The 13,809-nt window shown below is 33.2% G+C and overlaps 1 protein-coding gene across 1 annotated transcript; it reads right to left on the bottom strand.

Annotated features, from left to right (window-relative positions):
• Positions 1 to 785: 785 nt before the first annotated feature.
• LOC123530975 (uncharacterized) lies at positions 786 to 10,862 on the bottom strand. The gene is made up of 8 exons (XM_053518098.1): positions 10,812 to 10,862; positions 9,562 to 9,576; positions 8,401 to 8,442; positions 8,077 to 8,192; positions 6,591 to 6,662; positions 2,158 to 2,210; positions 1,718 to 1,770; positions 786 to 874 (listed from the first exon to the last, which is right to left on the bottom strand). Exons 2-8 carry the CDS (start codon positions 9,563 to 9,565, stop codon positions 786 to 788), a joined length of 429 nt encoding a protein of 142 aa, XP_053374073.1. The 5' UTR covers positions 9,566 to 9,576; positions 10,812 to 10,862.
• Positions 10,863 to 13,809: the final 2,947 nt, after the last annotated feature.

Raw genomic sequence — 13,809 nt, 5'->3', positions numbered from 1 at the left:
GCCAAGCCTGAGTGCTATATTGTTTCGCATTAGAACGGAAACACTCAGGTTATTCTACGATAAATCACACCTGGGAACTTGTTATTTTGATTCTAACACGACATACTAGTATCAAACACAAATCTCTGTGATATTTTAACCTTTAACCTGATGGCGGCATGTGATTCTGCCTTCGCGACCTATGCGGACCAAGATCATGGTCGGCACTGTCCGCGGACCAAGATCATGGTCGGCACTGTCCGTTATTTAGTCAGTAAATTTTCTTGAACATCCTTAGACTGAAAAAATGGTAATTGCCAAACTGTGGAACTGATGGACCCGTATATGAGGCTAAACGTTATTACGATCCTTAAGTTGGTCGAGCATCCCTATTATGGCGCTTACAACTCCCTGCTCTTAAGATTGAACCTACAGACTTAGAATCTTACCCAGTTTGCTCATAACAACCATAGCAGAACGGAGTCTTGCCGCAATGTCGGCCTTGGTTATGTAAACACATCTGTAGATACAGCATAACACATTTATGAACGGAAACCGGAATAAAAATGGGGGGGTTTACACTTGACCACCCCGCGCTTTTTCTGTTTTGATTTACAACAAACTAAACAAGAATGACAATGGTATTACTTTTCTATTATTGGGACCTTGCAAAATATAAACAGTTTCAAGACTTACTTCAACACTGGTGTTAATGAACAGAATTAAAGAAACAAAGGCAACTATTTAATACTGTAATTGGGTTTGTCTAACAAACACTAAAACTTTCGTCGTTGGGCTGGACGTGTCTAATGTGACACATTTCTTGGGTCCTTCACTTCAGATTTGCTCGGAAGTCTGTGATCGCAAGAATAACATTGAGACGCGATTATAGTATCTGAAAAGAAAGGCACGTTCCTGTGAAATAGCAATCGATGTAATCGGTTTTATAGTATTTTTAGTGTTTTTTCTTTCTAATTGTTTGAAAGATTTGAGGTCTAGCATACTTTCAAACCACAAATGTGTCAGGGTCCTATACTGGTTCAATTCCTTGTATATCCAGTTAATACTAATTTATCGAAGAACAGTCGACATATGTATATTTTGTATGTGTATGTGTGTGCGTGTGTACGCGCGCGCGCCTGTGTGTGTATATCTGTGAGTGTGCGTGTGTGTTCCGGTTTAATGTCTTTTTCAACATTTTTTTTCAGTCGTATAAACGACTGTGTGTACAAGTAGCAGTAAACCCACTACCCAACTTCATAGTACTGCCTCACTGGCAATATCACGCCGTTAGACACGTGAGCTTGATTACTCCACCCGTACAGTATACTGACACTGGCTGACCAGTCCTAGCCATATCCTACTAAATGCTGAGCGCAAAGGCGAAGGAGGCTACTAAGGTGTACCATTTTTCACGTCTTTGATATGACGCGGCCAGGGATCAAACCCACGGCCTCCCTCACTCGAAGCGGGCGCTCTTCCACTAGGCTACCGAGACGGTTCGGAGTCATAAATTTAACTTATATATCAAGTGATGAATGCGAGAGAGGTTTAAGTGCATATAAATAAAGAAACATTTAGAATTTGTTGCATTCGTCCCTCGATTTTGCAAGTGAAGTATATTTGACTAACTTCTTAAACATGAATGCTTTAAGTTCTGTTAATGAATCATTTCACGTATTAAAATGAACCGGTTCCAAGTGCGTTCAGGCGTTTGACAGTTGGATAATTTTCTTACCATCTTTTATGCCACAAAGACGTTTGTTGCAGTCCACTTCAAAATCACAACACCTGAAAAATGATTTTGTTCAGCTACCTTTTTATCCTTGCTCTTACTGGTTTTATAACTTTAGTTTTCTATCGCAAAATACTTTAATAAAATGCGCCTATAGTCGTGGCTGAAACATGGAGTGACGTCTTTAATGAAAAATATAAATATTACTCGGCATCTTCAGCTCGCTTTACAGTCATAAGATGATTACTGCAAATGGTGTCTGGAAAAGTTTGCCGTTATTTTGAAAAACTACGCACAGAAATTTGGGAATAAGTTTTCACCACACTGAAGGACGCTTTGACCAAGTGCTGTTGAATCTAATCTTGTCATAATGACGAATCGACACGCTATTTGCCTATTCTAGATACCGTGAAAAGATGGATATGATATATAATGAGGAATACCTTGAGCAAGTTACTTGATCGGCTCTCCTCTTTCTTCCTGACTGGGAACATACCTAGACGGTAATAGTTATAGGCAATTATAAGGAATCCAATGTGTTACTAAGTTGTAAAACTGATGCGCCAGTTTACACTGGCGGAGTACAGTTTGGCTGAGATACGTGTTCAATTTTATCATAATTTCACAGAATTTTACATTTAAAGTATTTGACAACAAAAAAATCAAAGGCCTGAAGGGCCTGAGTCGGCTAATGATTGATGTACTGACAGTATAGTCTACCAGTTTCAGTTTGTTTTTAGTTTTTTTCCCCAACTAAAGAGAGATTTTGTTACAATAAATGAAATGAACATTCGGTCGATTCCTAGTAAAACTTTGATTGACATTATACAAGTATTTAAACCTAATATATTTCTCTAAAATTGAAGAGTGGTTCGCAGAAATAAAAATGTTGAAAGTACAAACTACAATTTGACAGCTGATAATAAGATACTGCCCATGACTTTATATATTTTCCAGTAAACATTTGCCTCCGGCATTGCCAAAAGAGGCAATTATCGGCTGGTATATATTCGCACATGATAAAATTTGAATAGGACAATTTATAATATTAAAATTTTACAGCGCGGATTGCCACATACAATTTGTAACGGATGGACGAAAGAACTGATATTTTACAGATATTATAATGGGCCTGGCGATAGCCTTGTCATATGTTAGGTATTGTTCAATCATATTATAAGTGATGTCAATTTAAAGTATACTTACTTTTGCGTTTAGAGATACATGTATGTAAATGTTGCTGAGTGTCAATATATAGTGTAACCGATATTAATAAATGCAGTTCTTTTTTAGTTAAAACTGTCATTTATTCTATTTCAGACTTGTTAACCCCTTAAAAATCACCCAAACAAAATTTTTTTCTAATAAACACTATAAAAACACCTTATAAACACTATCAAAATCGCTTTTTTGGTGTTTGTTAGTGCGTTCCATTAGTGATCCATTGAAACAATCAAGAAATGGTTGCAATGGATCGCTACTGGAACGTGTTCCATTAAATGGATCGCGATTTTGAAGCGAGTTATTAACTTTACAGAGCCATTCAGAAGGCTTTCTCCTCTTTTATCAGGAAACATATGGTTTTAATCCATCCAATGTACACTAACAGCAGATCTTCTAGTTGCTAGGTTATGTTATGTAATCTTATCTAAGGTATAATATAGAGGGACAGAAATTAGTGCATTTTGTAAGTAATAAGTGTAGAGGTTGGATATGATATGGATTTACTGAAGAGAAAATGGTGGTTGTTATTTCATTTAATTTCTATGATTAACAACTAAAGGTATTTTCTTAATACATGTACTTACAATTCAGTATAAATAAATGCATGTTTACATTGTGATTCTTTATAGATTTCAATAAAATAAGTGCACGTATGTTAGAATTCAATGATTTATCAAATGCATAACACAATAGTTTTTGAAATGCTGATCAATTCAAATGACCTGTATACTTTCTTATATGGAAACTAGTTAATAAATGTATGTTTCTCTTTGTCTATATCCATATTTCACAAAATTTAAGATGGAATTTCTGTTAGCTGCATGATTTATCAAATGATTTGTATAAAACTGCATCCAAATGATCATGAAAATGTTGAATGATTGCTAAATTTGTATCATATATATATATATATATATATATATATATATATATAACAAATAAAAAAGAACCCGGAACGGGAACAAAATATCGTAAAATTATAAAATGACTTCACACGCTCGCTTAGTTTTTCTTAAATTTTAATATAAAAGTCACAAACTAGTTTCGCCGTGAATGGCTCACCAGTGTGTCTAAAATTTAAGAAAAACTAAGCGAGCGTGTGAAGTCATTTTATAATTTTACGATATATATATATATATATTATAATTATGATATTTGAATAATTTTAACAGAAAGACCTTCTCAACAGTTACTCCATATCTCTGCAAATCCAGGCTATACCCAGTCACATAAACAATTTGCCAAAACTGAATGCATCAGGTTTCAATTAAATACAGCCTGTGATTAGGAATGTATCAGTTTGATGAAACGCATTCCATTGAGTGATCTATTAAGCGATCTATTATATATGCGTTCCGTTAAGCGATCCATTAAGTGATCCATTATACGATCCATTATATGATCTATTATGCGTTCCATTATACGATCTATTATGCGTTCCATTAAGCGATCTATTGTGCGCTCCATTAGTGTGTTGTTAAATGACACATTTATGTTAATTAGCGATCCATTAGCTCATTTGCATGTGAAATTGGAACACGATTTTGATGGTGTTTATTGGATTAACAACTCGTTTGCGGATCATGGTTTTAATGGCGTTTATTGACAGTGTTTATTAGGCCTTTTTTTTGTTTGGGCATGTCTGTTATCCCGAAGTCCATCCACTTTCAATTATCCATTTTGATTCATGTAGACAGACAGGCCCAGACTGGGCAGAAAAAATGTTTGAGCCATTTTTACGTGGTCGGTAGCAGGGTGGGTGTGGGGAGGGGAGTTTCTTTCCGCTTTAAATTGCAGTCAGATTTTGAAATGGGCATTGCGGCAGGTGGTAAAAGGGCAAATGTATCAAACTGTAAAGTGGCAATATGGGGGAAGGGTGTGGGAGGATACCCCCTCCTGCAAGAAGGGTTTGGGGTATTGCCACAAGAAATTTTTGAATATGTAGACCCTTGATACAGCCTTTGGTGCGATTTTAACTGAAAATCTTCTGTTTCAATTTCTAAATATTACCTAGATTCTTTCTAGTATTACAATATCCAAAGTATGACTGTCACTTCATCTTTTTACTTTCAGATCATGCCTCAGGACTAGAATATGAGTCTGATATAGATTATATGTAGGTGTAATAAAAATAAATTCTAGAATCATTTCTGTTACAATAACATCTATCATGTATGTTACTTGAATGTTAAAATTTCATAACACAGCTCGATCTTTAAATATATATATAAAATATATATTTAAAATATTATATCCGGATACGATTACACTTTTCTCCAGTTTCAACAATATATTTTACAAATTGTGATGATACGAAGACATTTAGAAGCAATTGGCAGTATCTGACATTGAAGTTTACGGTTAAATTACCTCTTATTTAAATCTTTTCATAAAAACGTTGTTTCGTTTCGTCAAAGCAGCCAAACATAGACGATCTACTTTTGATTTCAAAAACTACAAGAAAATACAATTTAATGTTTCGCCGATTTGTTTATTTCTCGAAAAATCAGAAATAAAATCATTTTTAATATCAGTAGTAACTAAACAAACCAGTAAGAGCTTCTTCTTCCGATAATTTATCCGTTTACTGACTGCAAAATTCAACCCACGCAAAGTCGTAGAAGCGTTGTTATAAACAGGTCACGCGTGTTCGCCGACAAGTGTCCAGAATGTAGTTAGGATTCATCCGCGAAGTCTCGCGGAAGAATTAACGTACTGCAGATATCTTATTCGGGTCATTTAAAATGAAGCTGTCATAATTAAATTTCATCGATGTGGTAAACTCTTTGATAAGAGACATTCAAATGCTTTCAGAGGTACCCACTCAATAAAATACTAGCAGTATGTTCTGGAACTATATTTTGTTTTTCGCTGGATGTTACGCAAGCTGTGTAAGTCTGCGCAATTCATAAAATGCACAGCGCAATAAATTTGTTATTTACGCAATGATTTTAAAGATTATTTTTTGAAACGGACAGGGTAACAAATGGATAGTTTGGCTAATAAGTTAATATGCAGTTTTTATTTGAATTTGTGAACATCATATTTGCTATTTTGTGACAAAAGGGCATAAAATCCGTCACCATAATCATATGCGCAAATGTATTACCAAATCCCGCAGAATCGTTATGCGTGTTTATGCTTAATGAGTTACCGCGGAAGAAAATACGTGGCTTTATTCAAGTATTGCACAATTACAAGTCATAAATATGACAGATTACATCGTATATTGGTCATAGCAAATAGGATTGATATAAATGAACTTCATTCGATCAATGAACTCTTTGAAATTAGAGACAATCTAATGGAACTACATCACTTCGCTGTGTTGTGAGGCCATTTAAGAATGAGAAATCCTGCGATAGCAAGGACTCGTCAAACGCTTGACAGCGTTTAGCCGACTCAAAAACACAAAAATTCCAATGAAATAGCCATGATCCAGCTTAATATCTGAAGATCTACTGAGAATTTGAGGGGTTTTTATTATCATAGGGCCGAGAACACAGAATCATATATTTTACTTCTCGTTCGAGTATATAGATATGTAAGATGTATACAATCCGGGCAAAAGTACATTAATTTTTACGACTGTTTCTTAGAGAACTTAACTTTTAATTATAATTTTAAAAAATAAACGGAGAAGAAAACTTACGTCTTTCGACCTGCAGCCACCTTCGTATACTACAGTACGCTGATCTGTATACAGCTCGTCCATGTAACAGTACTAATAAAAAATAAACACATGTTACAGTCCTAATGAAAAACAAACACATGATACAGTCCTAATGAAAGATATACACATGTTACAGTAATATTGAAAAACAAAACATATGTTACAGTCCTAATAAAAGATAAGCATATGTTATAGTCCTAATGAAAGGTAATCAATTGTTACAGTCCTGATGAAAAATAAACACATGTTACGGTCATAATGAAAAATATACATGTGTTACAGTCCTAATGAAAGTTGCACACATGTTACTGCCCCAATGAAAGATAAACACATGTAACACTCCGAATGAAAGTTAAACACATGTTACAGTCCTATTAAAGAATAAACACATGTACCATCCTAATGTAAAAATATCGCATGTTAAGTCCTAAAGGAAATAAACACATGTTACTGTCCTAATGAAAAATAAACATATGTTACAGTGATAAAAGATACTGAAAGATTAACACATGTTACAGTCCTAATGAGAGATAAACACATGTTACAGTCCTAATGAAAAATAAATAAAACACATGTTACACCATAATGAAACATAAACACATGTTACAGTCCTAATGAAAGATAAACACATGTTGCAGTTCTAATGGAAAATAAACACATGTTACAGTCCTAATGAAAATTAAACACATGTTACAGTTCTAATAAAAAAAAACATGTTACAGCCCTAATGAAAGATAAACACATGTTACAGTCCTAATGTTGCGTGTGTTCATTTTCAGTCCCAGTAAAGAGTAAGCACATGCTACAGTCCTAATTAGGTCTAAAAAAATCTTTGTTTCCGGTAACATGCTGAAAAAATTAGGGTAGGTAGGTCAGAAAATATTTTTTTTTTAATTTTTTTTTATTAAGTGAGACTAAATTATTTTTGTGTCAAAACATGAATACAAATAAGGAGGTTATGCCTTTAGATCATCAGTAAGTTCATTTCTAACATCACTGACCATGTTTAAAGCATAAAAAGTGCAAAATAATTTCCAAGGCCATAAAAACATTTAGGGCCGAGCCAAAATTTTAGGGTAGGTCGGGATACCGGAATCAAATAATTTGTTTACGCCTTAAAAGATAAACATACAACATCCCTAATGAATATAAATACATACAACAATCGTAATGAAAACGAACACACGCAACAGTTCTAATAAAGATAAAAATGTTTAACAGTCAGAAGAAAATAGAGGAGAAGAAGAAGAAGGACCAAAAGACAGAATGAAAAATATGGTTCATCAGAAGACGGCAACGAATCTGAAGAAGACATAACAGAAAGTAATTAAACGGAAAAGGTAATAAAGGCTGGAAATTAGGGACAATGAAACGAAAAAAGAAAACGTAGATGGACAAAACGGGAGGAGAAAAAGAGACATGGAGGACTTTTAAAGAAAAGAATCTATGGATGCGCAACACTTACCTCCAAAGTACTATCACATGCGACAAGTTTGTTACAGTCTGAAAGGGTTCTAGCTCTATTACATAGCCGACATCTTATCAAATTAGAGGATGTAATGCCGCTGCTGGATTTTACAGCTGTTTTAAAGAAAGTCAACAACAACAGCATTAGTTCAACAATAAGAAATGTAGCTTAAGCACGTGTGGAAATAAATCAGAACTGCTGTATGTCATACCAGATTGTATTTTCTACAATTCTGCCAGTAGGAAAAAATACATCATTTGTAAAGATATGAGCGCAAGTAAACATTACAGTTAAGTGTACACAGCTGTACTAAATACATACCTGAGAGCGCACATACTGATAAAACGAAGACTGCGAGTTGACCTAATAAGAAAGAAAAGACATATTTAAAGATTAATTTTAAAGATTAATTGTTTGATTCGGTCTAAGATCAAAATTCGAAATATCTTTCACCCAGTGAATGTTTGGTGTAATATTTTCACGAGTGGCGCATCCAAGAGCGAAAATATGAAACCTGGTCTTTACAGGTAAAAGATATTTCTATCTTATTTATAAACAAACAAACTTTCTTTTATTTCATGTCATTTCAATGTTTTACTAAATTAAAATTATACCAGTTTTATGTGACGTAACTTAACACTCGTGACGCAACTTCACACTCATGGCGTCGTAATGTTTGTTTGTTGTCTTTGTTTTTGTTTTTTTTTCGTTTTTTCGTGTATATTTATTTCTACTGATGCACATTTTTGGAAGAATTTCTGATCAGTGTCCACTCATACTCTTTCGCGGCGTCGTGTATTTCCGTAGAAGTGTATGAAATGAAAATCTCACTGTTTGAAACAGTGACGGTTACCAATATAGGGCACCTTTAGATTTCAGTATTCTATGGAAATTATGAAATGAAAACATAAAACCGAAAAGCGTCTGTTCACTTGGTTCAGTTAGAATTCCTCACCCCCCCCCCCCCCCCCCCCACACACACACACAAACAAACAAGACTTACCTTAAGTTGTTGTTTGGTTGGTGTTCTTTATGGTCATATTGTTATTGAATGGATCAAATGGTCGGTGTAAATCTGATTCCGGATAACGCAGTAGGATTATATTGTTATTATGTACAATCAGCTGCAGACATCGAATGTGCAAATACAAAGTTTGTTATGCCATTCATGTACGTATAATCATGCAGGTATGGGCTTTTGTGAAAGCAAATATTGAGTAAAGCAGTTAAGCCGATGGTGTAAAAGATAACTTTGAAAAAAAGATGCTTTTAACACTGGCGTAGGAAGGATATCAAATTCGAAAGAGGTGAGGGGAGCGGCCAGCCAAACATACCCACATTCTCCTACAAAATATTCAGCGGACAACCGAACGAAAAACTTTCTTGAAAACAGATATCACATACAATTCAAACCAGTCCATCAAAATGCCCTCTTATAAGTATCCTTTTAAGCATGTGAACTTGAAAGATTGTTTCACTCACACATATCGGCGATTCCTAAATGAAAGACAAAAGACACTTAAGACATTCAAATGTCTTTAAAAACACTATAAAGATATATAACAGGATATAGAGGATATTACATGAGAGTCTTTTCATATTGAATTTATTAAACTCATTGAATAAAATGATAAAATGCGAGGCTCTGCCGAGCATTTTATCAATTTTATTCAACGAGTTAAATAAATTCAATGTGGAAAGTCACAAATGTAATATTCTTTTTATCACATGTTGGTTTTTCCCGTCGAAACATCAAAAATTCTACTTTCTTTAACTGTTATAAACAAGTCAATTTTACCAACGTTTCCTATACTATAAACGACGTCGACGTCAAAGCTTTATTACACTAGTGTATTATCATTTTTATTTAATGGCTTTATTACATTCCCGCGACATCAAACATGTGATAAACATTTTTATTAATGGGTAATAAGTACAAATATTCTTAATACGTTAAATAAAGTCATTATTATTATTATTATTATTATTATTATTATTATCATTATTATTACTACTATTACTACTACTAATAATAATAATATTTTATACGGTGGGGTGCATATCTGTATTTTTTTTTCGTGTTTATATATTTATGTATTTCTACTGATGCACATTTTAGAAAGAGTTTCCGACCAGTGTTCACTCATACTCTTTCGCGTCGAAGTGTATTTCCGTAGTAGTGTAAGTAAGTAAGTAAGTAAGTAAGTAAATGTTTATTTATTAACGTGACATGTGCAATTTACAAATAAATAATACAATTTTCATATAACAAATTATTTGCACCCGGCCCTGTGGGCCTATAAGTCACCTCATATTTTAACATATATATAAAGATGTAGTGTGAACAGAGTTATCAATACATTTGTAGCAACTACAGTTTGACGTAGTGTATGAAAATCTCATTACTTCATTATAATTATTATTATTATTATTATTATTATTATTAAACGAACCAAAATTGCACACCTACGTAACCTTTGTGAAAAATTAAAAGAGAACCATTTAATTGTTAAAGAGTGGTGTTTAGTTTTGCTATTTGCAAAATGTTAGATAGATGATAGAATAACAAAAATGATATGAAAACCTCACAAACTTCTGGTCTTACTACCATTCGCCAACCATCTTATTTTAAAGATATCTCTTGTTTACGTATCCGTTAAATTCTGAAACACTGAATAATACTGTATACACTTTTTATATTTGCAGCTTTTCGTGTTTTAAAACTATATTACCGTCTGTATTCTTGCAGTGTCGCCAGCAAAACAACCTATCTTATCTTGTATGCGTAGTGCCTCCTAGTTTTATATATATATATATATATATATATATATATATATATATATATATATATATATATATATATATATATATATATATATATATATATATATATATATATATATATTGAGTTAGAACATGTGTCTCTTTACATAGATAAGACAATGGTCCGTGGGCCAAGGCCAAAAAAAATTGAAAGTCATAACCCAGAAATTAGGCAATCCGTCCCTTTTACATGAGGTATATTTCTCGGTCCAAAAGACGTTATTTTACGGAAAGAACATACCATTACGCTAGAAACGATAAAAAACTAAAGTGGAACTTTGTTATTGTGCTTCACTGAAACGTCATGACGTCACTTCAGCTTATGGACGAAAATGTGATAGTAATTAAATATGGCGGATAGTGTACGTTCTTTTCAATACAGAGCCAGAAATTTGAAAATAAAATAAGTTTAAAACATTTAATCTGGATATAGGTACTTGAACATTGTTGGAAATATGTATATGGAATGAATAGCTGTGAATTTGAACAAAAAAAAAATCAGTGATTTAGGTGAAAAATGAACTTTGGAGTACCGACAAAGAATCGGTTTGAAATTTTTCAAGAGCGGGAAAGTGAAAAAGTTGTTAAAATGAGTGGAATAGGTATTTCTAGAGACGATTTTGACAGTAGTTATATTGATGATAAACTGATATATATGTTTGATGAACTGAAAGGGATTAGAAGTGAACAAAATATTTGTAATCAAGGATTAATCAGGTTCGAGAAATCGCTCACAGTGTTGGTGAGAAACTAGGACAGGTAGTGCAAGTAACGAACACGTATACAGACTTTATGAAAACTATTGCCTATAGGTCTATAGATATGGAAGCAAGATCAAGGAGAAACAATGTAATCATTACAGGTATTTCTGAAAATAGAGGCGAAAACTGTAATCAATTGATGAGAGACTTGCGTAGTTCATTTTAAACGTAGTTTGTCGTAGTAATACTACGGTCAACTAGGTTGAAGTACGCTCGAACTATGTTTAAAAGATGAAATATGGAGTCTAAGTACGTCGAAGTACGTGTAAGTACGAACAACTACGTTCAACTACGAATAATCGGGTAGAGTTAACTAGGGTATCACTACGTCTTACCACGAGTTACTAAGTTACACTACGTATATACTACGATCGAAGTACGAACAACTACGACAATTTACGATCAACTACGTTGAGCTACGGAAAAGCGCTGTGGTTGCACCTGCGCAGGACGGGAAAGCTACAGTCATTTTGCTCTAGGAAGTTGACGAGACAGCATCATTTAAGCTTCAGTATGCCGCCTAGGAAAAAACGATGTTATAAAACAGATGGCCGAAAAACTGAATTTAAAAGTAAAATGCATAAAAATGCGCAATTTATACCACATATTTGCTAACTAATGCAAAGAAAATATAATTTAAATGCAATATATAAAATGGATTTTTCCCGGTCTTCATGGTAAATGAACAGTTGATTGCTAGCACGATTCATGTACATGTATTTGCCGATCCAAATCTGTTGTTCATTTCGCATGAATACCGAAAAAAAATCAATTTGATTTTTTAAGTATTTATAATTAGCGATATTATCATACTAGAATTGAAATTAATTTATATAACAGTAATGTTTTTGTGTAATCGGCTCTCGTTTCATATCATGATGCTCTAATATAAAAATGTAGTTATTGAATATTATCTGTTTAGCTATCTATATGTGTCATTTTGCTGAGTCTTGTCTTGTTATTTTCGACTCAAAACAAGATAAGACCCATGCATTTAACTTTTATCACCCTGCATTGTATAAAATAAATTGATATAATTATAAGAAGTGATATCTACCCGATAGCTAATATATTATTTGGTATCTAATTATACTGACAAAATCATTGTCAGTAGCCATTGTATGTGACTATTGTCAGCCGTTGTAGTTGTCAAAATCTATTTACATATATTAAGTGTATCATAATTAGCATTGATATATGGACAATTTGTATTAAATTTTATTACCACAGGTCATTGTCAGTAGTCAGTGCCATGATCAGAGATGGTATAATATACTACTTTGTCCTGGATGTTAGTTAATGGCGTAATATGATATGATATAGAGTAGTTCATATTTGTTAAATTTTATTTGTAAAATTGTGTTACATATACCGCCATATAATCATTGTCAGTAGTCATTGTCTGCAGCTATTTTCAGTCGTAGTCATTGACAAAGTTCTATTTACATATAAATTTATTACAATTAGCGTATATGAATATGTATATATATATATATATATATGTGTGTGTAGTGTATACTTGTCAAATTTCATTGTAAAACTATGGTATATATACCGCCATATAATGTATCACATGTCCTCTTGGGTCTAAGACCTTCTGGAATTTATATGAATAAACTTGTAAACTTGTAAACTTGTATCATGTTTGTACTTGTACTACGATCAAAAACGATACACACTATTGTTAAATACGATCAAGTACGTTTAACTAAGATCAACTACGTTCAAACTACGGTCACAGTAGGGTCAAAACATCGTAGTTAATCGTAGTCAGATTTTGAACATGTCGAAAAATTATTTGCTTACTACGGACAAATCATAAGTTCGAACTACGATCATTACTACGTTTGACTACGATTATCTACGTGTAACTACGCTTAGTACGATCAACTACGATCATTCCTTACTACGATTAACTACGTGTAGTGTGACCACGCCTTAAAGGAATCTATTGTAACAAAAAATCTTTTCACAAGAAATAGTGGGAAAATGTAAAACTAAACGGGATTTCAGTAAAATAAAAATATCTCAGTAAATTAATTGTGAATTTTAAAAAAGCGAAGGAATTAAACAGACCTAGTAAAAATGATCAGGTATAAATACTTGAGTCACTGCGAACACAGTTTGGAGGGAAAAAATAAGTAAT

This window comes from Mercenaria mercenaria, chromosome 11, assembly GCF_021730395.1.
Source record: "Mercenaria mercenaria strain notata chromosome 11, MADL_Memer_1, whole genome shotgun sequence".
Taxonomy (NCBI): Eukaryota; Metazoa; Mollusca; class Bivalvia; order Venerida; family Veneridae; genus Mercenaria; species Mercenaria mercenaria.
This window is presented reverse-complemented; position numbering and strand designations above follow the sequence as displayed.

Coding starts and splice junctions, on each gene's coding strand:
- LOC123530975 (XM_053518098.1), bottom strand. Junction 2,211..6,590: donor GTGGCTGCAGGTCGAAAGAC/GTAAGTTTTCTT, acceptor ATTACCGTCTAG/GTATGTTCCCAGTCAGGAAG. Junction 1,771..2,157: donor GATCAAGTAACTTGCTCAAG/GTATTCCTCATT, acceptor ATCATTTTTCAG/GTGTTGTGATTTTGAAGTGG.